Source organism: Argiope bruennichi, chromosome 1 (genome assembly GCF_947563725.1).
Source record: "Argiope bruennichi chromosome 1, qqArgBrue1.1, whole genome shotgun sequence".
NCBI classification, from domain to species: domain Eukaryota; kingdom Metazoa; phylum Arthropoda; class Arachnida; order Araneae; family Araneidae; genus Argiope; species Argiope bruennichi.
Genome location: NC_079151.1, coordinates 141,989,751 through 142,016,215, shown reverse-complemented (window position 1 = coordinate 142,016,215; position 26,465 = coordinate 141,989,751). Strand labels below are relative to the sequence as shown.

General features: G+C 26.6%; 1 protein-coding gene across 8 annotated transcripts in view; it reads left to right on the top strand.

The window, feature by feature from the left end:
- The window catches only part of LOC129976488 (methylcytosine dioxygenase tet3-B-like), a 92,962-nt gene that overhangs the window by 59,918 nt on the left and 6,579 nt on the right, over window positions 1-26,465 (top strand). For 6 of the 8 annotated variants that reach the window (XM_056090296.1, XM_056090212.1, XM_056090132.1 and 3 more), the window contains 8 exons: window positions 5,046-5,234; window positions 7,430-9,065; window positions 13,448-13,532; window positions 14,428-14,730; window positions 16,871-17,015; window positions 18,410-18,499; window positions 21,909-22,046; window positions 25,896-26,018. In XM_056090296.1, coding sequence (XP_055946271.1) covers window positions 5,046-5,234; window positions 7,430-9,065; window positions 13,448-13,532; window positions 14,428-14,730; window positions 16,871-17,015; window positions 18,410-18,499; window positions 21,909-22,046; window positions 25,896-26,018 — 2,709 coding nt within the window. Of the gene's footprint in view, window positions 1-4,106; window positions 4,561-5,045; window positions 5,235-7,429; window positions 9,066-13,447; window positions 13,533-14,427; window positions 14,731-16,870; window positions 17,016-18,409; window positions 18,500-21,908; window positions 22,047-25,895; window positions 26,019-26,465 lie in introns of those variants that run through there. The other 2 variants (XM_056090526.1, XM_056090515.1) reach the window with 2 other exon arrangements.

The following is a 26,465-nucleotide window of genomic DNA, read 5'->3' as shown; positions in this document are numbered from 1 at the left end:
TTGGTTCAAAATGACGAGGTCCCCCCCAAAATAGCCCTAGTGCCCTTAATAGTCCTTTAAACTCGACGTTAATATAATTAAACTATTATGTGATGTAAGAGAAATGACTTAATTTTGTATGTCTGCATACAATTCGGAATCAATAATAGATTCATTAATTTTTCTGAAAATCGAAATTTTAATTTTGGACTAGAAAAAATGGCAGATGGACAGTTAAGCTTGACGGAGGAAATATATTTGTATTATGTACTGCATTTACATTCATGACTTCGGCTGGGATTGTATCTGCTATGAAGTTAAAAACGCCTACATATTTACAACGTTTAGTAACTAAGATTAAAAAGAAAAAAAGCACGTTTTTATGTAATGTACAAGGAAAAAAAATGAAGGAGCGAATTAAATTTTTGAATCTTTATTCCGAAAAAGTGATCTTTATTTATATCCTGTGTATGTTGTAGGTGTACTAAGAGAATTATTAAAGGACAGTAGAATTCCCCGAGATGTCGAATGGAAAAAATTTGCTTGATGACAGTAAAAGTATGATAAAGACGAAGAATAACCAAGCACTAAGTGTGTTGTTTGATTGATTTCCAAATTGTATTGGGGATTGTACTCGCAACCCCAAGATTTTACACTCATCGAGGAAAAGTTATAATTCTTTTTAGATCAAAATGAACTTATTCTGAATTTCTTCTTGGGGTGGAATTGTATGGCTGTTCAAACAGATAGAAATTCATTTATATATTTGTAGATATATTGTTTACATCACTGATTGCATATTAAAAATATTTACCGCATCAACAATGTTTTAAATAAAATATTTTATTTATTAAAATTTAATTCATTTTTAAAAATTATTTGAAGATTTCCTATGCGCTAATTTTATTTTTTTTTTTTTTTTTTTTTTATAGATCGAAGTAATATTTCTGAACTTTCAACTCGAAATATTATCTGATGCAAAATAAATCAAAATTATGCTGTTTGACTTTCTGATATATGAACTATTGTAATTGTCAAAAAAAAATTCGAACTGGAGATTTTATCGCTGTCCATGTTTTAGGTTTCCCTGAGTTGAAAAATAACAACACATATTTGGAAAATGTCTGCCTGTCGGTCCACCCGTTTTGTGACAAAGATAACTCAAAAGTGCTTTGAGCTAGGTGAATGAAATTGGTATATGGTCTTTACACCATATTTGTAAATTTCTATCTAATAGTGAGGCAAAATCTATTCAGAGAAAGCTTGTCCTGCTGTTCAAATATGTTAACGCGATAACTACAAAACAAAGAGAACTGGATAAATAAAATTCGGTTGATTTAACCTTTATATTGTAGACTCTTATCAAATTTTGAGTCAAATCCAACGCGAGGTTGAACGTCTGTCGATCTGTCCTTTCAGAAGCATGTAAGCGCGATCACTTAAATAGATCAAATTTGATATATGACTGCAACTGTAGTTCTTTATCAAATTTTGGTTTCAGTCGGTTGGGGAAAAAAAGCGTTTAAAACACAAATTCATCTTTATTAGAGATAATGCGAGAAAGTTTCGGGGAGACCATTCCCGCTGGTTTAGTATATTGTCAAATGAATTTACGTGTGACATTCAACTTACAAAACAGTTATTGAAATTCTGATCTTATCAGACTGTAATCATCTAACCGATTACTTATCAGACTTTCGTCTGTAAGTTGGAAAATTCTTATTATTTTCCAGAATAAAATGGGGGGGGGGATTGATCTCGTGGTGATAAAGTGTTCGTGAATTTTTTTTAAGTAAAGGGAATTTTTTTAACCAGTTTATAATTTAGTTGAGGGTGCGGATTGCATATGTGTTTCAATTATATTCAAGCTATGAATGCCCATTGGATCTGTTACTACGTATTTACGATTGCATTCTGTGTAATAAATCCTACTTATGGGTCTGCAAGAATTGGAAGAAGGGTGAAGCAGAAAGAAGTATTTTAACGACTTCTCGACGGAGGACAAACCGAAGAATTCAGCGATTGCCTCCTTCCCCCTGCCTTTTGTCCAATGAATGCCTTTTGGAATTTTGTTAGCCTTCAGAACGATAAAGGGGCTGTCGATTTATAAAGTAATGTCTTTTTTAGGTTGGAACTTTCGGTCGAAGTATTCAGACAGAAATATCCAGGCATCCAGGGTAAAATATTGAATTTTTCTGACACCGTCATATTAACGTAGAAACATTACGTTTGTGAAGGTGGCAGGTGAGGGGGCAGTGTATTACAATTTTTGCATTTATGACGTTAAAATTGGTGCCAGGAATATCTGTTATCTATTTCCAGAACCAGTTCTACATTAATGAAAAAAAAAAATCATATATTTAAAATTATTATAGAGATCCAAACACATTATTATATTCAAAATAAAACTTATTTTTAAAAAAATATACAAGTTAATGTATCAAGTAAGTTTAGAAAGCTTTTTTTGATGACATTAACTTTAAATTTGGTTCTTAAAACAAAGTCGTCTTTCCGTTGCATCTTATAAAAGAACATAGTAGTTATTGGCTTTTTCGAGTTAAATAATTTTATCTATTTTTTTAGCGATATCTTTTTTCCACTGATATTTTTGAAGAAGTATTAATTTTATTCTTTCGTATTAGGATTTTCAATATTATGATATTAATGTTTTGATTATTATTCCTATCAGTCTACCATGTATGTTGAGGGCTTTTTATAGAATGCTGTTTAGCAGCAGTTTGAATAAGGTAGGAAGAGCAGTTTTACAGGAATGCCGTTCTCTGCAATTTAAAATTCCCTGAAGAAAATTTACTAAAAATATGTTAAAGAAAATCCCAAGTTAAATTAGGGCCGCGGTGGCCTGATGGTAAGGTCTCGGCTTCGAAACAGGAGGACTTCAGGTTCGGGACCCGATTCCACCAAAGAACCGTCGTGTAAGCGGGTCTGGTGCACGCTAAATCCGACGGGGCCAAACGTCCTCCCGCTGGTGTGGTGTGGAAGTTTGGATATGGGGATGTCATCTCAGGTGCTGTCCTCGTTCTTCTGACCGCTGTTCAAAATTACGAGGCCCGCCCCAAAATAGCCCTAGTGCTGTTTTCAAATGGGATGTTAATATAACTAAACTAAAAACCTAAGTTAAATTAAGAATTAAATTTAAAAATGAATTAGTTTTTATTATTATATGAAAATTAATTATTTTTGTTTTATTTTAAGTGTTTAAAAAATTTATATCGATTTTTTTTTCTTATCAATCACAAGAATAAATTATCGATTTAATATTCAGTTTTTTAAACAATCACTAATAAGAATTGCAGATTTTGACTTTCATTATCAGTAGTGGAATTTATAAATGCGATGCTAAAAACATAGAATATTTTTTGCATCTGCCCCCCCCCCTCCATTCAATATCTTAAATTCGCTGAATGCTTAGCATTGCAATGGCAATGTACGTGGAAGAGATTTTGATCCCTTCCCCACAGTGTCCCGAACCACGAAACGAAGCCTGCGAAAAATCGACATTGATCATTGTCCATCCCCTCCCCTGCCATCCCTTCCCAACTGGGGAGAAACTGGTTTATATCATCTATATTAAATAATTGAATTTTTTCCTTGTAAAAAAGGCGAAGGAAGAATGAGCATTTCTTAATGATATTTTTAGTTTTTAGAAACATTTATGATTAATCACAAGCCTAAAGAAGTTATTTAAAATATAAACTTGCAATTTAAAAAGTAATTATCATTGTTAAGCAAATCTTATTCAATGAAATTGAACTGTTATTTGTAAAGTTTATTGAATACACTCTTATTCAAAAATATTTTTTTTTAAATTTTATTTTCTATTTATTTTTTACTTTTTTCTTTATGGATTGATTTCTCATATGCAATTTAAATAAATAGTCATTAAGTTGTTTCAACGTATTACGAAATAATGATGATATTTTGTTTTGAACTAATTTACTTGAATTTATTTCTAACATTTATTCTCATTTTAATTTTATAAAACAATTATATACAATCTTTAAAATTTTAAAAAATGCGATCGCGTCCATTCAATTCTAAATTAAACACCGCCCCCTCGAATTTATTTGGAGCTTCATCCAGGTTAGTCACACGCGAGGAAAGAGCGAAGTAACGAACGCGCATGTGGACCACACTTTTCTGCAATGAAAAATCTCACTCCCAAACAAGCAACGCGAAATTATTGATTGCTTGCTGTAACTTGTACCTATCTTCATCAAAAGCAACCTCGTCAAACAATGGCGCCCGGGCAGTTGATTCGCTCCCGTTAAGAAACAGTAATCTAAACAACGGCACCTTCTCTTTCCCCTTGATGAGGCGTTGTTCTTATTTTGGAGATCTGTGTCACGTATGGATGATGTTGTAGTAGTAGTAGTAGTAGCGGTGGTAGTAGAGTAGTAACCGCGATCGTAGTAAAGAAAGAAAAAAATAAAATATCCCTTTTGTTGATAAAACTTGCAAGTCTCGTGTTAGTTTCTCGACACTGAGATTCTATGGAATTGGATCGCATTATTCAGTGATTATCTTATCAAAGCTCATAAAATGGAGTGGATAAATTATTTTGTAAGTGTGTATTGTTTCCGCAATACAAATATGGCTTGGTTTTAATTACCCAAGTCGAAAATTCTCGACATATTGCTCTTTCTTATTTCTATTTAAGTTTTTTTTAATTGATGACTGATTGACATTAGATAAATTTCCACTTTAATTTATTGAGAATTCTCACATCGAAAATATTAATTAATTTCTGTTGAGTGTATTTTCAGTTTTTAAAACTTTTTATGTTATTAATATGCTCCAATCTTATTGAGATTATAAAATAATACACCTTTCTTTTGCATGTGTACATTATCATTTAAATGTATTATCTAAAATCAACTATCAATCAAATATTTAATATTTGTTTTGGTTGTGTGTTAATTATTATTCTGTCAGTCTTTCCTAGTTTTATAATATATTTATTTTTCAGTTATTGTAATTATTCTTACTAAAATTTATATTCATTATTTTTTAACATTTTAAGTGTAAAGAATTTTAATTTCTTATAGGCAGCTGAAGAATCTTATAAAGCAGGCAGAAAAAGTAAAGAAATAATGAATACTGCTAATGTCGAAAGCTTGAGAAATTCGGGTAATGATATTGGTGGAAAAATGAATGGTAATCCACAATCCTATCTTAGTCATGGTGATAGTCAATCTCCTTCAAATTCTAGTTCAATGCATCTAGGAAGTCAAAGTGTAAGTAGTTAATAATTAGAAATTTCATTATTTTTTTAATATTTTTTTTTAATCTATACATTTTTAATAATTTTTTTAATGAAATTATTGATATTTTGTATAGATTTTCCCTAAAATATTATTTATAGATTATTAAAATATTAATTCACTAAATTAAATATATCGTTAAAATATAATCTAAAAAAATAATTCCCTTAAAATGCATGTCAAAACTGTTTATACTCTAACTCCATGCCCTAACATGTGCTACTGTTTACAAGAAGCATGTTAGGTCATGTGACTATAAATCCCACCTACAATTCCAAGTGGATCATTGTTCTGCTCACGTTTCTCCAGTTCTATTGGCATCGAGCCATGTTATGGTAGCCAGTTGCATTCTTTTACTTTTATTATCTGTACACTTGTTAAGAGTTGGGACATTGTTTTCCATGTATAAGTGCATAAATCTGTGTATATATATTTTGTTTCTTGGATTATAATTACTTATAGTTAGAAATATATAATTATGATTATAAGATATAGTAGTATAATAAGACTATATATATATAATCTTATTGAATTTGAATGATTTGTTTAGAATATTATTCTTTAAGTATGTATAAATAAAAAAAATAATTTGTCCTCATGAATTGTTTAATTTATGCACATAAAATTTCTACCCTGTATGTTAATTCTGTGTTGCATGCACACAGAATTAATTTCCAGAGAAGAAAGAGAAATACATATATTTTTCATATATTTAAGTCTTTTATCTTACTGCTTAAAAAATGTTTTTATTTTAAATTCTTCTTTCTTTATTAAAGTGTATAATAACTTATTTTAATAAAAATAATTAAAGTGTTATTTTTACAAAAAACATTAATTTTTAGACAAACAAAGGGGGTACAAACTTAAAAAATTGGTATTAAAAAGCTTTTATTTATGTAGATTTAAAAAATATTATTTCTTTAGCTAAAGTGAAAGAAAAACTTAAGTAATCTGTTTATTTCCTTATCAGATAAACATTTAAAAATGTTACTATACAAAGAAAATTGAAAAACTCTTTTTTAAAAATTATTTAAATTTATGTCTGTCCTGTTACTTTTATATCTTAAAAAATAATTCATTGGATAGAAAAATATATTAATAAAGAAACGAAGAAAAATAATTCATGTTTCTGTTTTATAATAATATTTATTTTACAAATTTGAAGGAAAATCTTTTTATTTTAATGTATTGCAAATTACTTAGAACTATTCGGCATATTCTACCAGTTTCCCATTTTCTATTAAAATTCATCTTTTATTTTTTTTCTTTTGTAATTCCAAATTGGAATTAAATTTGATTTGTAAATCAGTCTTCTCACTTCTTTTAGTTTTATATTTAAAGATTTATTATATTAATGCACTTCAATCATTTTTTAAGATTGTATAAACTTTAATTCAAATATATTTCTGCATATTATGCATGTGTAATTCAGTAAAAAGTTAAATTAAAGGGAAAGTAATGAGGGTGGGGATTATTTTCTTTCTTTTTTTCCCTTTATACTTCTCACCCTCCCCCCCTTTTTTTTTTCTTTTGAAGTGATCTTAACAGAACAATAATCATTTGTTGAAATATGTAAATACATTTTTCTTTCTTTTAATTTGATTTCTTATATTTCAACCATCAAAAATAAGTAATTTCTTGAATAGTATGCTTTGAAATGATTTAATATTAAAATGATAGATGATTCATAAAGTTATTCTTTAGCCCTTTCTAAGACCATGGGAAGTATGCTTCCCACCAAATTTATTAATCTTTGTATGAATTTATGTAGGTTGGCATAAGTTCTGGCAAATTTTTTTAGAAAGACAGAAACTTAGATGCTTCAATTCTTTATCTCAAACAAAATGTGTCTTGATTTGTTACTTAATTATTAATTAACCAAATTAATTAATCAAATTAAATTTATCTAATAAGCTAAATGAATCTCTTTTCTTATTCTAATTTTAAGCCTAAAAGTATTTTAACTTAATATGACTAGAAAGAAATGGTCCTTTAAAGGGTTAAATTATTGTATAGTTGGAAAATTACTCAAAATAATAAATATAGGCATTTCAGAAATTATATTATTTTTATAGTTTTAAAGGAGATACATTGTGTTATAATTTTCTTCAATATTTGACATAAATGAGACTTTAAAATTTAATTGCTTGAAACTTTTATTCTTACAGGTACGTAGTCATGATCAATATCAGCCGCAAGGGAATAGTTTTCAGCAACCTGCAATGATTAATCCTTATAGTTCTAATTCACAGTATGCATCCTATTCACCACAAGTGCCACCTCACAATCCTCACCTCCAGCCAATGTACGACGGTCGTATAGCTGTCAGTGTTGATGGAGCTGGAGATACTGATGGTTCCAACTCTACCCACCGCATGACCAACACTCGCTTAAAGACTTTGATTCATAATCGACAAAACCAGAGAGAACATGGGCAGTTAATACCTATTTGTAATCCAGTTCATGATCCATCATTTGCCTCTCCTGTGCCTCTTTCACCAGTAAATCAACAATCCTATGCATCACCGTACCTACCTCCATCAAATCATCAAGAAGTTATGCATAATTCTATGCCATATTCTGGACCACCAGAAACTTCTTCTCTCATGCATCTGCAACAGTTGTCCCCTAATTCAATAACTCCTCCAAAATCTTCAGTTCAGAATCAGTGGTCAGATAAAACTCCACCTTGGACAGATGGATCCTCATCTAGCCTTTCTCGAAAAACACCTGAAAATTCAGCTCCTGTGTTGCAGAAATCACCTGCTAAGCCATCCCAAAATGGGCACCCTGAGCTTTCCCAGGCCAGTGAAGAACCCAAAATAGTGAATGGAGGTGAAAAACCTGAAAACCCTTCTAGTAATTGTGCCTTAGATACAAGCAGTGAAAATGTTGATTTACAGAACAATCCGACAAAGAATCTTTCAGAAAGTGAAAAATCAGAAGCCAAGACAGTAGATCAAGAACGAAAGATTCCAACACCTTGTGATAGTTCTGTGAACAGAGCCAACATGCCATTGCACTCTTCTACTGGTACTCCACGATATGCCAATCCTGGCTTTTCGTCACCTCCTTACGCGTATAGGCATCCTGCGCCTCCACAGACTTTGACTCCAAGTGCACCCTCACAGCAAGGTTGTATGCCACCACCATCTTCCATACCTCCTATGTCGGGCACTACGCCACATGTCTCTGCCAATGGTGGGCATACGCATTCGGGGACGTCTGCAAATCCTATTCCTGTACCAAATGAAGCGAACTGTGATGAATCCAATCAGTCGCCTCCTTTTTTATTGAATACGACCACATCTATGAATACATATATAAATATTACCAATACATATAAATCTAAATTATCTTTTTCTAATGCTACTTGTTTGCCTACATTTGCATCGACGAGTGTGCATAATAGCACCCAAGCTTACGTCAATTCATACTCTTACAATAATCAGCAAATGCAGTTAAATTTTTCAGAAAATAGCCCTCTGCTTCCGAAAGGGGGAGGCAATTCCAAGTCATACATAGATAGTGGTCGTATTCAGGACTCTTTTAAGAGATCAGACATTCCTCACAATTTTGGACATCAAGACCTCCCCCTTCAACCATCTGCACCAAATTATCTATCCCATTTTCCAAGTAACTATGCAAATCATACTTCAAATGACTTTCTTGATAATAATTGCTCAACTCCAGTTGGTGTGGGTGCAGATAAGAAAGATATGGATCCGTTAGAAAGAATTGAAAAGCTGCGCAGCAACACAAAACTTGAGCCACCTCAATGCGATTGTTTAAAAAATAAAGAAGGTGAGAATATGTGTTTGTGCGAGTCTGATTTTAAATATTATACGATTTTATAATTGACATCATTTTAGAATGTAGATTTCAATCAAAGTATGAGAGAAATTTCAGCAATTTTTAACTAATTAGTTTTTAAAAATTGTTTTATTTTATTTTAGATACTCAAGAATTGTGATGTCAGTATATGTGTTATAAATTATTAGTTTTATATTAATGAAAATAAGTATGATGACATTTTAACTATAAAAATAAAATTTTTCATAAAAATTTATTGTAGTTTGTGTGGATATGTTTACTTCTTTAGTTTTATCACCTTTTAAATTAGATACAAGCAGAATTGGATGTACTGTTTCACTTAATACAAAATTCTTTATCATTTATGCTATAAAAATTGAAGTCTGTCAAAATGACAAGATGAAAAATTTCGTTTTCTAAAAATAGTAATTTCAAAGAAATGAAGGGGAGTGGGGGCAGAAATATTAGAAGTCAACATAAACGTGGTAGGTATTTTAGCTGCGGATACTACAGTTACAAAATTTTCCATTTAAAGGAATATATAGTGATAATTATGTTTAATAACAAAATGAATTATCATTTAGAAATGAAAAACATTATATTTAAACGTAATTTAACATTCGTTTTAAATGGCGTGTAATCAGTCGAGTTAAAAAAAAAAATTCTGAATATATTTAGATTGTTTAAAAGTCTTGTAAATATCTTAGGCAATTTTGAATAAGCTGAAGTAAAGCTTTAGATATTTAAATAATTATATTGAGAGCTTACATGAATTTTGAAGACTATATGCATTTTTTTTATTATTTCTGATAGAAAATAAAATATTAATAATTCTATAACCAAGCATAGTTATATCATTTAATTTTTTTAAATGGAGAGGCCAAATTTGTCATCAAAGATTTTAATAGATAAAATTTCCATCTTTTCTAAATTTGTTTTAAAGTAAAGATGTAAAATCACTAATATTTAATTTTCAAAGTATTAGCTTTTTTTTTTTATGTGTACATGCCAATTCTGTTACTTTAAAGACTTACATATTTTATATATTATTTATAATTTGAATTAAAATATTCTATGGAATTAAAAACTTTTTCAGTATTTAAAATATGGATGTAGAGTATAATATTTAAATGTAATTATTGAAACTCTATATCATTAATGTATTAAGATTTGGAATTATCACCAAATTTATTTTAGATTATTTTATTTATAATTTCAATCACTAAATAACTTACGATTAAACTTTTATAGCATACTGTCAACTGTTATTATAATATATTATAATAAGAGATTTTTAAATATTTATAAAAGATACTAAAAGCATAACAATATTTTGTTTTGAATCTTTAAATTAAAATCAAAGGTTAAAAATTTCAATTAAGTTTTGAACATTTACTTCTTGATATGAAATATTTTTACAAGTAGTGCAACCTCTTTTTTTTTTCTTTTGAAAAATTAACTTTTCCAAAATAGCCTATAACTTATAAAAAAATGTGTAGCTAAAAGTAGCAGAATTAAAATTTGCGACAGATTTAAAATTCAAACTGTAAAACTTGAAAGAAAATCATTTAGGCAATCAAATATTGTTATTTCATTTTTTTAAAGGAATTTATATGCAAATTGGATTGTTATATGATAATTTAAAGTTACTTGAAATCTTTTTCAAATATAAGTAGTACGCTTTAATTTTGTTAAGAATTGAATGAACCAAATTCATATTCTTTCAAACATTAGAAATACTGCTTGCTGAGAGTTTAATAATTTTCCTTCCATCTTTCAAAAATCGGAGCCTTGCATTTCATGTTATACAAACCTTGTCTTTTTTTTTTTGTCGGCTTTGAATTCAGGAATCTATATTGTTTATAACTTTAAAAAAATTAAATATTTAGATCATGATCATTATTAAGTTTTTAGTTGGATATTAAAACAAATTAACTGAAAAAATTTGCTTAAAATGTTTTTTACTTTAATAGGATATTTAAAATATAAATTTAGATGAAGCTACTGAAATAAAATAAGAAAAAAAATGACAGGTTGTTTTCTTATGCATTTACTATCATAAAGTTTTTGACAATCTGACTCTATATATTGTTTCAAAATAACTGACAATAGCTCAATTTTTAACAATACAAACTTAATTAAAACAAAATATAATTTATGAATGTCCTAGATTTAAATATAGTTTCTTTGTAATTTTTAAGGTAGAAATGGTACTGGCAGAGTTTTTGTAATTAAATTGAAGTTTAAGCAAATTCAGTTTTATTTAATGATAAATGAATTCTAAAATATTTTTAAATTCAAACTATTCATACAGTCTGCTATTCTAACATTTATTTATGCACTTTTTAGTTGGTATAGATAGAGGAATAATATCTGCATAACCACATAAAATTAAACCTAATTAACCTTATTAAGTTTAAAAATTGAAACAAGTCATTTAATGTTACTAATTAATTCCTTTATTAAAACTGTTCTTGTAAATATTTTTTAATGATGATTAGCAATTGTATAGAAATAGATAAAGGGAAACAATATGCTACTAGAAACAGAAAAAGAATAATATGAAATGTAGATAACTATTTTATTTTTAATGTGAATACTAATTTATTATAATAGAATTAATTCATAAAATCATTGCTAATTAAATATTGTTCAAAAATTTATTATTTGTTTATAATTTATTGAAGGCTTATCTGTTTATCTAAAGAAGAAAGTTCCTAAATATATTTCAGGTTAAAAAGAAAAAGGGAGGAGAATATGTAGATTTTTCTTTCTTTTGATCAGGCAGCTCATAAAATCAGACAAAAGTTGTGATTAAAAGATATTATACTGAAGTTTTCTCTTTTGCTTTTAAAATTTTTATTTCTCTTTAAATATCATTTAGAATTGTTAAATATTACATAAATATATCCAGTTTTAGTAATTAGTTTTCTATCTAGTCTACCACAACTTTTAAAGCTTTTTTTTTTATTTATATGAAATGAATGTATTATAAATATATCGATGTTTAAGCATAGATAACATGACAGTTTTTAGTTCTCAATCTGAAAATGAAGGATTAATTTCTAATTGTAAAATATAAATACCTTAGTATTTAAATTGAAAATAATGAATTATCAATTACCATTTTTAGAAGACTGCTAAAGCTGCACTGATGATAGAAGAAATATCTCAACAAATTCTTTACAAAAAAATGTAAATTTAAAACTATCTATGATTTATTCTAAGTGAAAATAATTTTGTTAAATGTAAAAAAAAATATATGTAAGATAATAATTGTGAAATATGAGTAATACAGTTCTTGTTCCATTCTGTTTAATGATAGGGAACTGTCAAAATGTTTACTTTTAGATTTGGAAACTATTTAAATTTTCATTAACTATATAAATTAATTAGTAAAACAATGAGATTTGGACTGTTGATTATATGTATTAATTAATTACTTGGAAGCATTAAGAAAATAAAATTTTAAGTACTTATATAATCATGGTATTTATATTATTACTTTTTTTCATGAAAGGAAGTGTTTTCTTTGAATAAAAAGAAAAATTTAAGGGTAAATGAATCTAAAAATGGAATTAGATTCATTTCATAAAAGTGGTTAGTAATGATAATTAAATGTTAGTATGAAGAAAACAATGGTGGTTAATATGTGTATATATATCTATCGTTATTTCTCTAATTTATATTTAATAAATGCTGAATGAAAAAGAGCATTTTTTATATGATTAAGAGAATTTTTTTATTACCTTAAAAAAATTATTTTATAAATAATGCATTGAGGGAGGGGAGAATGGTGCGCTTAATTGTTGAGTATCTCTTCTACATTTGTAATTTTTGAAAAAAAAAAAAAAATGTTGGATTTTAGATTATATGTATTATATTCACAGTCATTTAATTTTTTTTATTGATATTTATGCTTTGTTATGCTGTGAAAAAATTATTTAAACTTTTGTATTCAGATAAGGAATGGGATTTTAAAAATGTTGAATATTTTAGAAATTAATCTTTTATTTTGCTCTAATTACTTTTAACTTGACTTTTATGAACAAACCTTACTTTTTTTAACTGAATTTTTGCAATCTGAAAACTTTTCTCCTTGGGTAGTTTTTTATTGCATTTTAGAAAATAAATAAACTATAAGCTGCATTAAAATGAAACATTAAAAAAAAAAAATCGTTATTTTGGATAAACAAAAGATTTTAAAAAAATTAATCTTTTCTTGTAAAACAGTATTAATTCAATCTAGAAAAATAAAATATAAATTTATATGAATTTTTTTTTATTTTCAGTTATAATATTTATCATAGATTTTAAAATATATAGCAAATGTATATTTTTATTCAATGTTCATTGCTACATGCTTTTTTTAGTGCTGCCATCAGAAAAACTTCCTTATTATACTCATTTAGGAAGTGGAGCTTCAGTTTCTGCTATTAGAGAACTAATGGAATGCAGGTAATTTTTTATTTTTTTTATTTTAATGTTTGATTCAGATATTACATCTTTTGTGGGCAATACATTATTGCTCTTTATGGTATAATTTATAATGTTTATAAATAGATCTAGTATATAAGGATTGTAGGTTTAGTTTGGATTTCATGTTTGCTGAGATGCATTTTTATTATTGTCATTTAACAAAACTATAGAACTTGATAATCAAAAGAGCATTATGTAAAGAAATTCAATTCAAAAATCATATCTCCGTAATAAAATAAAAATAATTAAGTTTGATTTGAAAAACAAAATGCAATCATTTTAGGCTAATCTGTTTTATTGTAAATGGCAGTAAAAGAAAAAATTTTTCTGGCTATTATTAATTAGTTTAGGATGATATATTTTTTTTCAGAGCCCTTATTCTATCCCATGAAGATAACAGTTATTATTAAAGCATTTATTATATTCTCAAGATAGTTAAATTAAAATTTCAAAAATAAGTTGGATTATTCCCCCCCCCCTCCCCCCGTACACTACAAATCTCTTTAGTGGCTAAGGATATAAAATAACTTCTTATTCAATTCTGAAGTATAGATGTTCTCAGTGAGTTTATCTTCACAAAGTATTTGCAGTTTGTCCACTAAGCATTCTGTCTTCTTGATTTTTTTTTTTTTAATATTGTCATCATTCCTTCATCAATCATTATCTTCTTTTAGTTAATTATAAGGATAGAATCTCTTAATTGTTTTTTAAATTCTGAGAGACCTGAAAAATTTTACTATATCCCTTGTTTTAATATATGTTTGCTTCATATAAAGTGTCAGCATATAAAAGAAATTGAGAATTTCATGCTATTAATATTGATAGATTAATATTTTTATCATAAATTATATTTCTTTTTTCCATATTTTCTCAGGTCTGGTGAGAAAGGAAAAGCCATACGTATTGAAAAGCTACTTTATTCAGGTAAAGAAGGGAAAACCTCACAAGGATGCCCATTAGCTAAATGGGTTATTCGGAGATCAGGACCAGAAGAAAAGTTGCTTACAGTTATACGCCACAGACCTGGTCACACATGTCCCACAGCATATATAATAATTGCAATGGTTGCATGGGAAGGTGTATCTGAACATGTAGCTGATATGCTGTACAAAACTGTAGTTTACAAAACAGTTAATTTTGGGATTCCAACACAAAGGAAATGTGGAACTAATGAAATGTAAGTTATAAAACTGTTTATTCTAAAACAATAGTTTTAATATTTTTTTTTTTTTTTTTAAATTAATATTTTAAGGCACCAAACTATTAATATATATATAATGTAAAACACATATATTTTTTAGCAGTTTCATGATGAAGAAAAAAACTTTTAAATTTTAAACTTCACTTTATTCCATCCCAGGAGGCATAATTTATGTACAAGTACTGATGTCTGTTTACAGCATGCCACGGGAGCGAAAAGGGACAAAAATATTTTTCCCTGGTCATTATATACCATGAGATTCTGATAAGGATTTCCTTATTCATATCGATTTAGGTAGAGGGAATTTAGGTATCTTTTAAAAGAATTGATTTAGACTGACAGATTTTTATTTACCCCTTCACTCGGAGCATGAGAACCGCTGAGTTAAGCATTTTTACAGAGCTTCTGTTGCATTGTTGCAGGTGGAATTGGATCAGGAAATAAGATAACATTTTAGAATTAAGTTAATATGGGTTAAATAAAGATAAATATTAGGAAAATAATTATGATTTAATTTAGATTTAACGATATCATTGCATATATATATTCCTGTACAAAGAAGAAGTATTGTATCTGTAAAAAATTTCAGTTGTGAGATTTAAATTAATTTAGTTAAAAAGTCTTTTTTCATTTGTGTGTGCGTGTTTGTGACTTTGATAATTCTAAAATACATTGGGTTAGATAGTGCATAAACTTTGCAGCAAAATTGTAGATTTCTCACAAATTTTGTGAAGAAATCTGTTTAACGGAAATTTGTCTGTTTATGCAAGTGCAATAAACAAAAAAATAAGTAAAAGCATTTTTTTTTTAAAGAATTGCCTTAGTGAAACCTTAGATTGCATTCGTACATTCAAAACTTGGTTTTACTATACAGCAGTGCAATACTGAAAAATAAAATTAGCTCGTATAGTAATACAAATAAAATTAGCTCATAAAAATTAAATTATCATATGCGATTTCTTTACCAGATTTGTAGATATTTATCAAATTAAGTATTTAATTGGTCAGTGGAAAAAGGTGCAGAAAGCATAATGGGCTCTTTTCACTCTATTTTGTAACTCATCATAAATCATGCTGTTTTGTGATGAATACAAAATAAAAGAGAACACTCCTGCTTAAATGCATAATTGCAGTATAATTATATTTCATCAAGATCTAAATGGTGAAATTTATTAATCAGTGGAAGAGATTTAGGATCTTAGGGAGCACACTCTATTAAGTCTTTTGTTCTCTTCATATAATTTTTCATATATGTAAAAAAAATTAAGAATTAATTAATAAAATACAAGCAGTCTTAAAATTATTTTCTGCAGTTTTTTTTCAAAATTATAGAAGTAATTATTTAATACTTTTTTTTATTTTATCAGTTTTTACATGCTTTTAAATAATTTGCCAGAAGTAATTATTTAATATTTTTTATTTTATCAATTTTTTTTACATTCTTTTAAGTAACTTGCCTTTTATGTAAAAATAGAATCTTGTAATTGATATTTCACCTATTTCTCGAGGTTCTAGTCTTGAAATTTTAAATGCTAACCAAAGACAGTGTACTATTTAAACATTTTAAGATATTATATAACATTTTAAAACTAATTTAATTAATTTTTCATTCTATTTGAGTGCCATCTGATGAGAAATTGAGAAATTTTTTTTTGAAATTTTGAAATATTAATGATTAAATCAGACTAAAATTAGGAAATAAAATCAAAGAATTTTCCTTTTTGTGTTATATAAAAGTATGTTCTTGTAAATTGATTTTTTTTTAATATTAAAATTTGTTAATAAATGGAAGGAGTTATTTATTCATATTCTATAATGTTCATGATAATGATATATATTTGTTTGGAAACCAGGCACAAATTCTTGAAACTGTGTATATGATCAATATTTTACATCTTTATATTAAAAGGAAGAAATATTAAAAATAATATTTTTTTTGTATATTTTTTACATTTTCTAATATCATTTATTATATTGCTATTTTTATTTTTTTAAATAAAAAAATAGAAGAAGTTGTAAATAATTATCTCATTTTAAACATTTGTTTGGGAGTACTCTTTGAACTGGCCTTTGTAATTTTATTTTAATATAGTTGCAATTGATGTCTTTCTTTTAGGAGAACATGTGCATGCCAAGGTTTAGATCCAGAAACTTGTGGTGCATCCTTTTCATTTGGCTGTTCTTGGAGCATGTATTACAATGGATGTAAATTTGCTAGAAGCAAAAATGCTAGAAAGTTCAAATTAACTGAGAAGGATGAGGTAGAGCACATATTGTAACTTTTCGTGCTTAATTTTAAAAATAAATTTAGATACTCCATATAATTGTTCTTTAGTATGTTATATTTCATTTATGAAGGCTTATTTTTTTAGTTGCATCATTTTCTATGCATTAATCAAAAGTATATCCATATAAATTCAAAAGGAAATATTTATTATATAATGTTTAATTTTAAGTTCCAGTTCCATAGTTCAGTCTTGTTAGAATTAATTTAGGATGTAATTATGAGCACACAATATATTTTTTTTGGTAGATGGTTGAATAAAATTATTTGCAGTTATTTTAATTTTTTGTAAAAGAGCAGTTACAAAATATAAATAAATATATATTTTTAAATTACTTATTAGCAAAAATATGTAAATATCTTATATTTTCTTGAAAAAAAAATTATAGCATAAAAGTCTGTAAAGCAGCTGTAAGGCCTTTAGGTTATTTATAATGAATGAATAAATAAAACTTGTGTCTAAAATATTCAGAAATTAATAATTTATATTTAAGCATTACAAAAATTTCAGTTTCAGCAAATACTATATATATATATTCAGAGATGCATTATTTGTTACAGTTAATTCTGTGCCTTTAATTCTTCAAAAATTCACTAAAAATGAATGATTAAATAAATTCTACAAATTATTGCAAAATGTCAAATAATTATATAAAATTACTGAAAATGTCAGTTGCAGTTTGTATTGTTCTTTTAAAATTGTATTACTCTCTTGTTTTGAAAATTCTCTCTTGGATCATATTATTTGAAATGCATCTGATTTACATGCAGTAATAATCTAAATGAAACTGTCAAAGAATATGAGAACTGCAGATCATAGACTTATCCTATTGTTTCAAAAATATATGCAGTAATTGAACGGTACTTCTCAAAAATCACTTATTGTATTGAAACATACTGAAATATTGCCATTAATAATTTCAGTTTCATGTTAGTTAAAATACAGTTTGCCACTAAATTAACATTCAAACATTTACCTCGCCATTATGATACCATAAAAAGAGAGCCTTATTTTGTTAAATTTTGTCACTTTATCTTAACTCAAGGTAATTGTAATATAAATCTTGTGAAATATATATTTTTGTCAAGATCACCACTTTCTTTCTAATGTTGCTCTTGGATATGAGCATACGGTTGTAAAGATTGTTTTTAATACCACAGCGTAATATTTTGCTGCATGTAGAAAAAATAAAAGTTACAATAAGGAAAAGAAATAAACATAAGTAAAAATTATATGTTTATGTAGAAAATATATATTCATTTTTTTTTTGTATTTAAAAGATTTTGTGGGCATATTTAATACATATTAATTGTTAAAGTTAACTTTTAAAAAAATTATTTTTTTAATAGCTATTTTTTTTCTCTTGTTAGGAAAAGGAATTAGAAGATAAATTACAAACATTAGCTTCTGATGTTGCACTTCTGTATAAAAGAATGGCACCAGAATCATTTTACAATCAGGTATGAAGCACTTTTTTTTTAATAGTTTCTTTTTTAAGTTAAAATTAAGTAAATCTTATTTTAAATATAGAGAAGAATTTACTAAGTTAAAGATTCCAAACAACATTTATTATTTTAAAATTGGTCATCTTGTGGGCCTTTTTAGCAATCAATAAATTTTGTTTTTCTTGAAGAGTAAAGTGCACCCAAAGAAGTATCTAGATACTGCTTTCTATTCCAATATTAATTATTTCTCAACTAAATTGTAAATGCTTACTTATCACTCGAAATATGTTTTCTAAAAATATATGATATATACACAAGGACTCATTTTTTTTTCAAATTTAATTCTGAATACAGATCTAAATTTTCCTGATTAAAATAGCTAAAATGCATATTTTGTGATTTTCAGCAAACAGTTGATGTGTTATAAGCAATTAAAAATTTCCATCTTTAATGAATCTTTGACAATAATATTTTATATTAAAATGCTCGTTAAACCAGTGGGAGTGGCATCTCAAAACTTTATTGCATTTTCTTTAATAAAGGTGTAATCCCCCCCCCCCCTCAATAATAATGAAATATTGATCTTTGGTTGGATTTAGCATTTTTAATTGTTATCTTTGGCATGCAATTAATAATATCCAAAAATTGAATTTTTGTTTTAAACGTATTTTCTTCAGCTGATTAATATCAAAATTTGATACATAATTTTGTAATCACTCTAATTGTAATCACTCTAATTGTAATCACAGAATCGCATATAACATTTATACATTTGTCATTGCATGTATATGCTTCTGAAAGGACAGGTTGACAGAAAGTCAGTTCCCCGATAGATTTGGTTCCAATTTGATTCATATTGAAATTTTATTCATCTAGCTCTGTTTGTTTTGTAGTTATATTTGGAATAACCAAACTGACAGACTTCCTGTTAATGGATTTTGAAAAAAACTTGTTAGAAATATATGAATTTGGTGTAAAGATGTATCAAATTTCATTTTTCTAACACAAGGTGTTTTTTAATTATCCTCTTCTCAGACAGATAGACGGACTTACAGACATACATGTATCAGAAATGTATCTTTTGAGAGGGAAGTTTAAAACTTGGATATTTGTCAAAATCTTGAGTTCGAATTTACTGTTGATTGTAATATTTTGTCTATGCTTTGTATACAAGAAAGCAAAAAGAGGAAAGTTGTGCCTCTTTATAAATATAAAAGGGTATTTTTTTATTATTTTTCAAATTATAAGTTAAACATTTTTGAATAGAAATTAAAAATTTGCATTGAATTGCAAAATTTTAATGCCAGTTATAAGAACCTCATTGTTTCAGATTTTATTTTATCCAACAGTTTATAAAATTTGTAGAAATATCAAAAGTTTTCAAAACATCATGATTATTATTTTCTTTGGAGGAGGAGAATCTCAGTTTTGGAAAAAAAATGCCCTGGTAGGAATCAAAATTTCCTAAAATGGATTTGAAACCAAAGCATGATGTCTTTCAGTGTTCCTTTATATGGATATATTTTTTTTCTTTTTTGAAATAAGTTAATAAGTTTAAAGATACCAAAGGAAATTGACTCATGTAACAGATTCTACCTAACATTTCAAATGAAGTTTTTGTTTGGGACAAAAAGAATCTCATTGTATTTCTAGAAATTCTTTGGGAAGTCTTTAATTTATGTGGTGGATGCCAAAAGAGAATTCTGTACAAAGTACAAATTTATATGATGTTAAATATAAATAAATAAACCTCACTGGCTAAAATACAAAAAACAGTTTCTTGTATGTGGACAATTGCAGTGTCAATAGACTTTGATAAAATACCTTTTTAAAAAAAAAACTAAACAAGAGCTTAAAAATTTTCATTACATAATTATTTTTATTTCTGTAGTAATACTTTTTCCGGTAAAAAGCGATTAAATATAAAAAAAATTCTTAAAACTGATTTCAAATTTCGTTTTGTGGAAACTTGCTCATGTAAATGAACAGCTTTATGCTATTTATATTTCAGTTATAAAGGAAAATTTCAGGAAAAAAGCATTTGTATTTCATTTTTCTGCTGTTCTAAAGACTTTTAAGTTAGCTTTATTAATATTAATTGCTAAATCTATCTAGAATTTTTGATTATTTTTACAATATGCTTCAAGAATATTAGTCAGATATTATTTACTTATTTATTTGTAATTAAATAAGTAAATAAAGTAATGCATTTGGAATTCTTATTTAATTATATTCCATTGCTCTGTATGATAAACATTTTTTAAAGTTTAATCTTAAAAGGAAATTAATGGCTGAAATGAAAACTTGAATGAAAATAAAAGTATTAACAAAAATACCTATTTGCTTCATTTGGATATATTGAAACAGCTTCTCTAGTTTTTTATGTCTCTTAATTATTTAAAACCTCTTTAAAGTTTTATATCTGGAAATATCTTATTATTTCAGAATCATTTAATTGATGAAAAGTTAGAGATTCCAATTTAAAATTTTGGGGATTATACACATCTAAACATGTAGATGATCTATGTGAATGCAATTTGTATATTTTTAAAGAGGACTTATTTCCAAGTTAATTACCTTGAATTTATGTTTCATAAATTACAAGCAATAAGAAGTATTGACAAACTGTACAATTCATATTAAGACATTGTCATTTATTCTCTAGTGTTTGAAACTCAATTCTTTGCTGTATGTAAACTAGATATGAAATTTTGTTTTATATGAACAGTTTGGCTCAAATAATAAAATACATATATGATAAATATGCCAATATTGTTTCCATGAAAATTTATAAAACTTTCTGTAAGATCTAGAAGGTTTCAAATGATATGGATATTTTTTAAGCCCAGACTTTTAATCAACTTTGAAAATGTTAGTATCTTTTTTTAGGTATTTGGGCTGTATACCTTGAGAAATTATTATTTACTTTTATTATATGAGAAGACAAGAAGAAGCAATTTGATGAAAGTCAAAATAACAACTTTGAATGCTCTGTGTAATACTCTGTAATAGCACCAAATTAAATACAATATCAACTGTTATTACATATTCTCTCTCAAAACTGAAATTGTAGCCATTTCATTTTTATTTTTTTTATTTTTAAATGTGAATATTTTCGGATGCAAAACCACACAAAAACAATCAATTTTCAGAGATAATTTGGGAGATCAAAAGTACAATAATACCTCTAATAATTTGGATATTAACTTATTATCTATTACAATTTCAAATTCACGATACTTTTTACAAAAATAGAGAAAACAAACATGGTATAAATTGTAAATAACTTGAACATTTGAAAACAAAACAAAAAATGGCAGAGTGCTTGGTAATACAAATTAAGAAAAAAAAAAAACCCAATCATTTGGACCCGTCACTGTCACTTTATAGATGCCAAATAAAATAATGTATCTTGTGCTTACAGACCGAATTTGAGCAGCAAGCATCCGATTGTCGGTTAGGTATCAGAAAAGGACGACCTTTCTCTGGAGTAACAGCATGCATAGATTACTGCGCACACTCACACAAAGATTTACAAAACATGAATAATGGATGCACTGTGGTTAGTAAAATATTCTCTTCTATTAGCATGATTGGTTTTTACCTTTCCCTATCTTTCCTTACACATTCACCTATAATCTTTGAATTCCTTTTTCTAGGCATGTATACCTTCTTTTAATCATTTTATTGAAGCATGTAGGATATCCTCTGACAAAAAGTAAGAGACAGTTGCAAAATTAATATATATATATATATAATTGCCCAGCGCAGTCTGCAGCACTTGTGAGAGTTTAAAAATATCCCTATTGATGCCAAATCCCAACTTCTTTGTTAATGTCTTAACAATTAATTTTTTTATGTATGCGAATAAGGCTAAGGTTTTCTAATATATTACCTGCCTCTTAAAAAGCAAATTTAGTTTTTTAAAATTTGTTCCATCTAAGCAAATACTTTATAAAACATTTTATAAAATTATACTGGACCGTCATTGCAATTTTAACTGTTCTCTTTTACATATGCAATGAATACTTTATTCTTATTTCTGCATGATCCTTTTCATTTCTTTTCATATATATTTTCACTTTTTCTATAATTTTCCCACTTCCTTATACCTAAATCCTCTTTTAACACTACACTTTGACATTTTGTTCCACTGGATGGGTAAGTAGTAATGGTGATGGTATTTAGATCTGGTGTAGTGAACACAGAGTACAAGGGCTTCACATGTACTTTGATTTTTTCCCCCTGCTTTTGGAATTTATATTTTCTGGAAGTGCTAATTAAATTTTGCAGCATTAACTTATTATTTGGAAAATTGTAAAATAGGTATATTTTTTTTTTAATGTTTTAGCTTCTCTTTTCATTTACTAGTCAAGTTTTCCCTTGTAATGATTTGTTTTTAAATCTTTTATTTTATTTTACATTATTTAATACATTGTTATTAATATTATAATACTAATTTTAATGGGAAAAAAATCTGAATTTATTTAATGATATGATTAATCAGATACTTTTTTTGTTTTTTTTTTGTTGACCATTTATATTATAATATTTGTATACTTACATAAATAATCTTTATTCCTTTTCATTTTATAATAATCATCTTATTAATTGCTATTTCCATTTTATTTCCATTGGTTCAGAAATACTGATAATTTGTGTCCTTTCGCCACCTTTAATTGAGTTCTCTAAAATATGCATTTTAATATTAGACATGACACATTTCTGCAGAAATTCTTGAATCTCAATTTTTTTTGGAATAAAATTTTATCATTCTTGAGAATGATGATTAATTCTGCAATATCTCAAGCATTTTTTGTATAAATGTGTACATTTTATATTTCAATTTATCATGCTTATTTTAGTTCTGGATATTTATGTTTGCACTCTTCGTCATTTTATGTGGCTCAGGTTTTTATTCCAAATCCGTCATGTCTGTAAAATTCACAAATTAAAAAAAATCCAAATCATATATGAATTTTCATACTATTTATTAGATATTTTCGAGGGATGAAACATTATTCCACATATAAATATTGAAAAAGTAGCAAAATCCTAGGTGTTAGGTAATATTTTCTTGCATAAAAACTTTGGGCATGGAATATTTTACTCATTTTATTTTTCTATTTAATAAAAGTTCCAGAAAAATTTACTTCATGTTTTTAAGAGCAGCACTATGGTTAGTACAAATATTTATCTTTATTGCTTTACAAGCAGCTATGTTTCCCACCTTTTTCATTACATTTCATATTTGTAATATTTACTTAAGAGAAAATTTAAAATGGTGTTATTACTATTCAAAATTAAAATAAAACTGGTATTTCATATTTAAGAAAATTTTAAACAGTTTAAACTTTTCTCATGTCTAGAGGGTAGATAATCTTAATATACAAGATATTAAGAATCTTTGTAAAGGCATAATGGGAGAAAAAAAAATGAACTAGATATTGTAATACTTCTGCATAGCCCTTAGTTGTGGGCCTGCAAGAAAGAATGGATAATCAAGTATTATTCTCTGCCAGTTTTGGTCTTATAGATCAATTTTTTTTTTGTCATATTTGTTGTATAGCATTTATGAACATTGATTTTGTGGCCCAATTGGTAAAACCAAAGATTATTAAAAATATTAAGACATTTTTTAACATTTCCTTCATAAAAAAAAGCTTTCTGTTTGTTGAATCTGATGTCTCAAGCTAAAGATTTGGAAAAACTGAGATTAAACCAATTCTGTATATTGAGTTTTTTTATTTTTGAGAAAATAAATAATTGAGAAAACAGACTTTTTATATATTATTTTGTTTTCAATATGCATTTTTTAAAACTTGCATATTGACTACATGTATCATTCATAGTTCAAACTCTTGTATTGTTTTAATTAGTATATGTGTTACTGACTTATAATGAATCATCAAAAATTTAAACGAATAAAAAGTAACATACAGAATAGCCCAAACAGATAAAATTTTCAAGGTGCCTATGAAATGCAATTTATTTGTTCAGAAAGATGCATTGCAAATTACTTGCATTGAAGAAGCAAATATAACAGATATCTTTTATTATTAGAGAAAAGAGAAATTGCTTTCTACTGACCTTGTAAAATTTGAAAGAACTGTCTGCGATAAAATTGGGTATTTAATGAATTTCAGAAATGTTTGAGGCATTCGCTGTATAATTTCTTTTTATTGTATTCCCTGTCTTGTGTATTAATATTACATTCAAATCTTGCTTAGAGTAATGCAAAATGTTTTTAAAGATGGAAAATAATGACTAATGATCAGAAATTATAGCTCTTCTGTAATATATTTTTAGTGATCCTGTGGTCTGAATTTTGAAATAATGTTCAGGTGCTAGTAGCTTGTTTGATGTGATAAAACACAAGTATATTTAGATTTTTGGATTTATTTTTCTATTCTTGTTTAGATCCCAGCATAGGCTTGATTACTTTGGCTAATTACTCCCTTACTTCTCTTTCATCAACTTAACAGTTTTTTTTTTTATCGACAAGATTTTTGCATTATTTGCTATGTTTTATAGTAAAGAAAAGTATTCAGAATATGTTGGATAATTATGTAAAAGAATGATTGAAAAAAAAAGTTATTTACTTTATTTCTGTGATGTTTAAATAATATATTCCATTTGCTGAATAATAAGTTACAAACTGTAAAGGTAGGAAAATGCACTGAGAAATATTTTCTTAATTTTTAGTAAAGTTTTTATTATTAGATACATTTCAATCTAATTTATAAATTTTCGTTGTAAACAGCCTTCCATCCGTCCCATGGTCATATTATTTTATGCCAATCCTATTTTACTTTATAACATTGAAATTCCATTATAATATATTTAGCCATGCTGCATGGTATGCATGTATTAAATGAAATTTCAATACTGTTAAGCAAATATAGATGAAGAATGTCTTATTATCATGTATCTAGTCAACTGATTATTAAAAGGGAAATTATTGTTTATATGTAGTAGAATACTGATGAAACAACAGTGAGTTTGGAAATAAAATAAATAGTTTTATTTACATTAAATATAATATATGAATAGTTCAAAATATGCATATTATTATTAGGATGCCAGTTTTTAATAAGAATGGTTTTTCTTTTTATTTATGGTTTGATATATTCGATGATTACTATAATTATACTATTACTTAATTTTAAGATTCCTAGTGCTGTTCTTTTATTATATAGTTTGTTCCCAAATATTTTTCTTATTTTCTTTTGTATTAATGCTCATATAACCAATAAAAATTTTTTTAAAAAATTCTTTTAGCAATTGGAAATAGTAATTTTTTTTTTTTTTTTTTTTTTTTTTTTTTTATGGAATTCAGTATTTATCATGTAATTTTAAAATATTGAAGTCTTTTTATGCATAGCAAGATATGAATTCAATTTTTTTTTAGGTTGTAACTTTAACTAAACATAAAGGTTGGGAGAAACCTGAAGATGAGCAGTTACATGTTCTTCCATTGTATGTGATTGATAGTACAGATGAGTATGGCAGCAAAGAAGGTCAAGATAAAAAGGTATCATTTTATGATGATACATCTTTACTTTCTTCTTAAAGTTTTGTTAACTTTTCTCAGAAGTTAAATGGGCATTCTTCATGGTTAGCTCCAAGAAAGTTATATTATATCTTTTTGTTTTTTTTTAAATTCTATTGATAATTCTATGTAATCAAAAATTCAATTACATCTAAAAAAAATGTGCATTTTCCTTTTTTAAAGTTTTTTTTTCCCCTGAGAAATTTAATCAGATCAAAATATGAGCTACCTAGAATAGTCATTTTTAATAGCAGTGTTGAGATTTAATCTCATATTTTCTGGAATCTAAAATAAATAAATAAATAAAAATTATAGTTTATAATAAATAATAGTTATCTAAACAAAAATCAGCCAGAATCAACTTTGATCATAAATTGCCTTGTTGTATAGATATAGAATGTATTCTTTCTTTTTAGCTATCTCTTTATC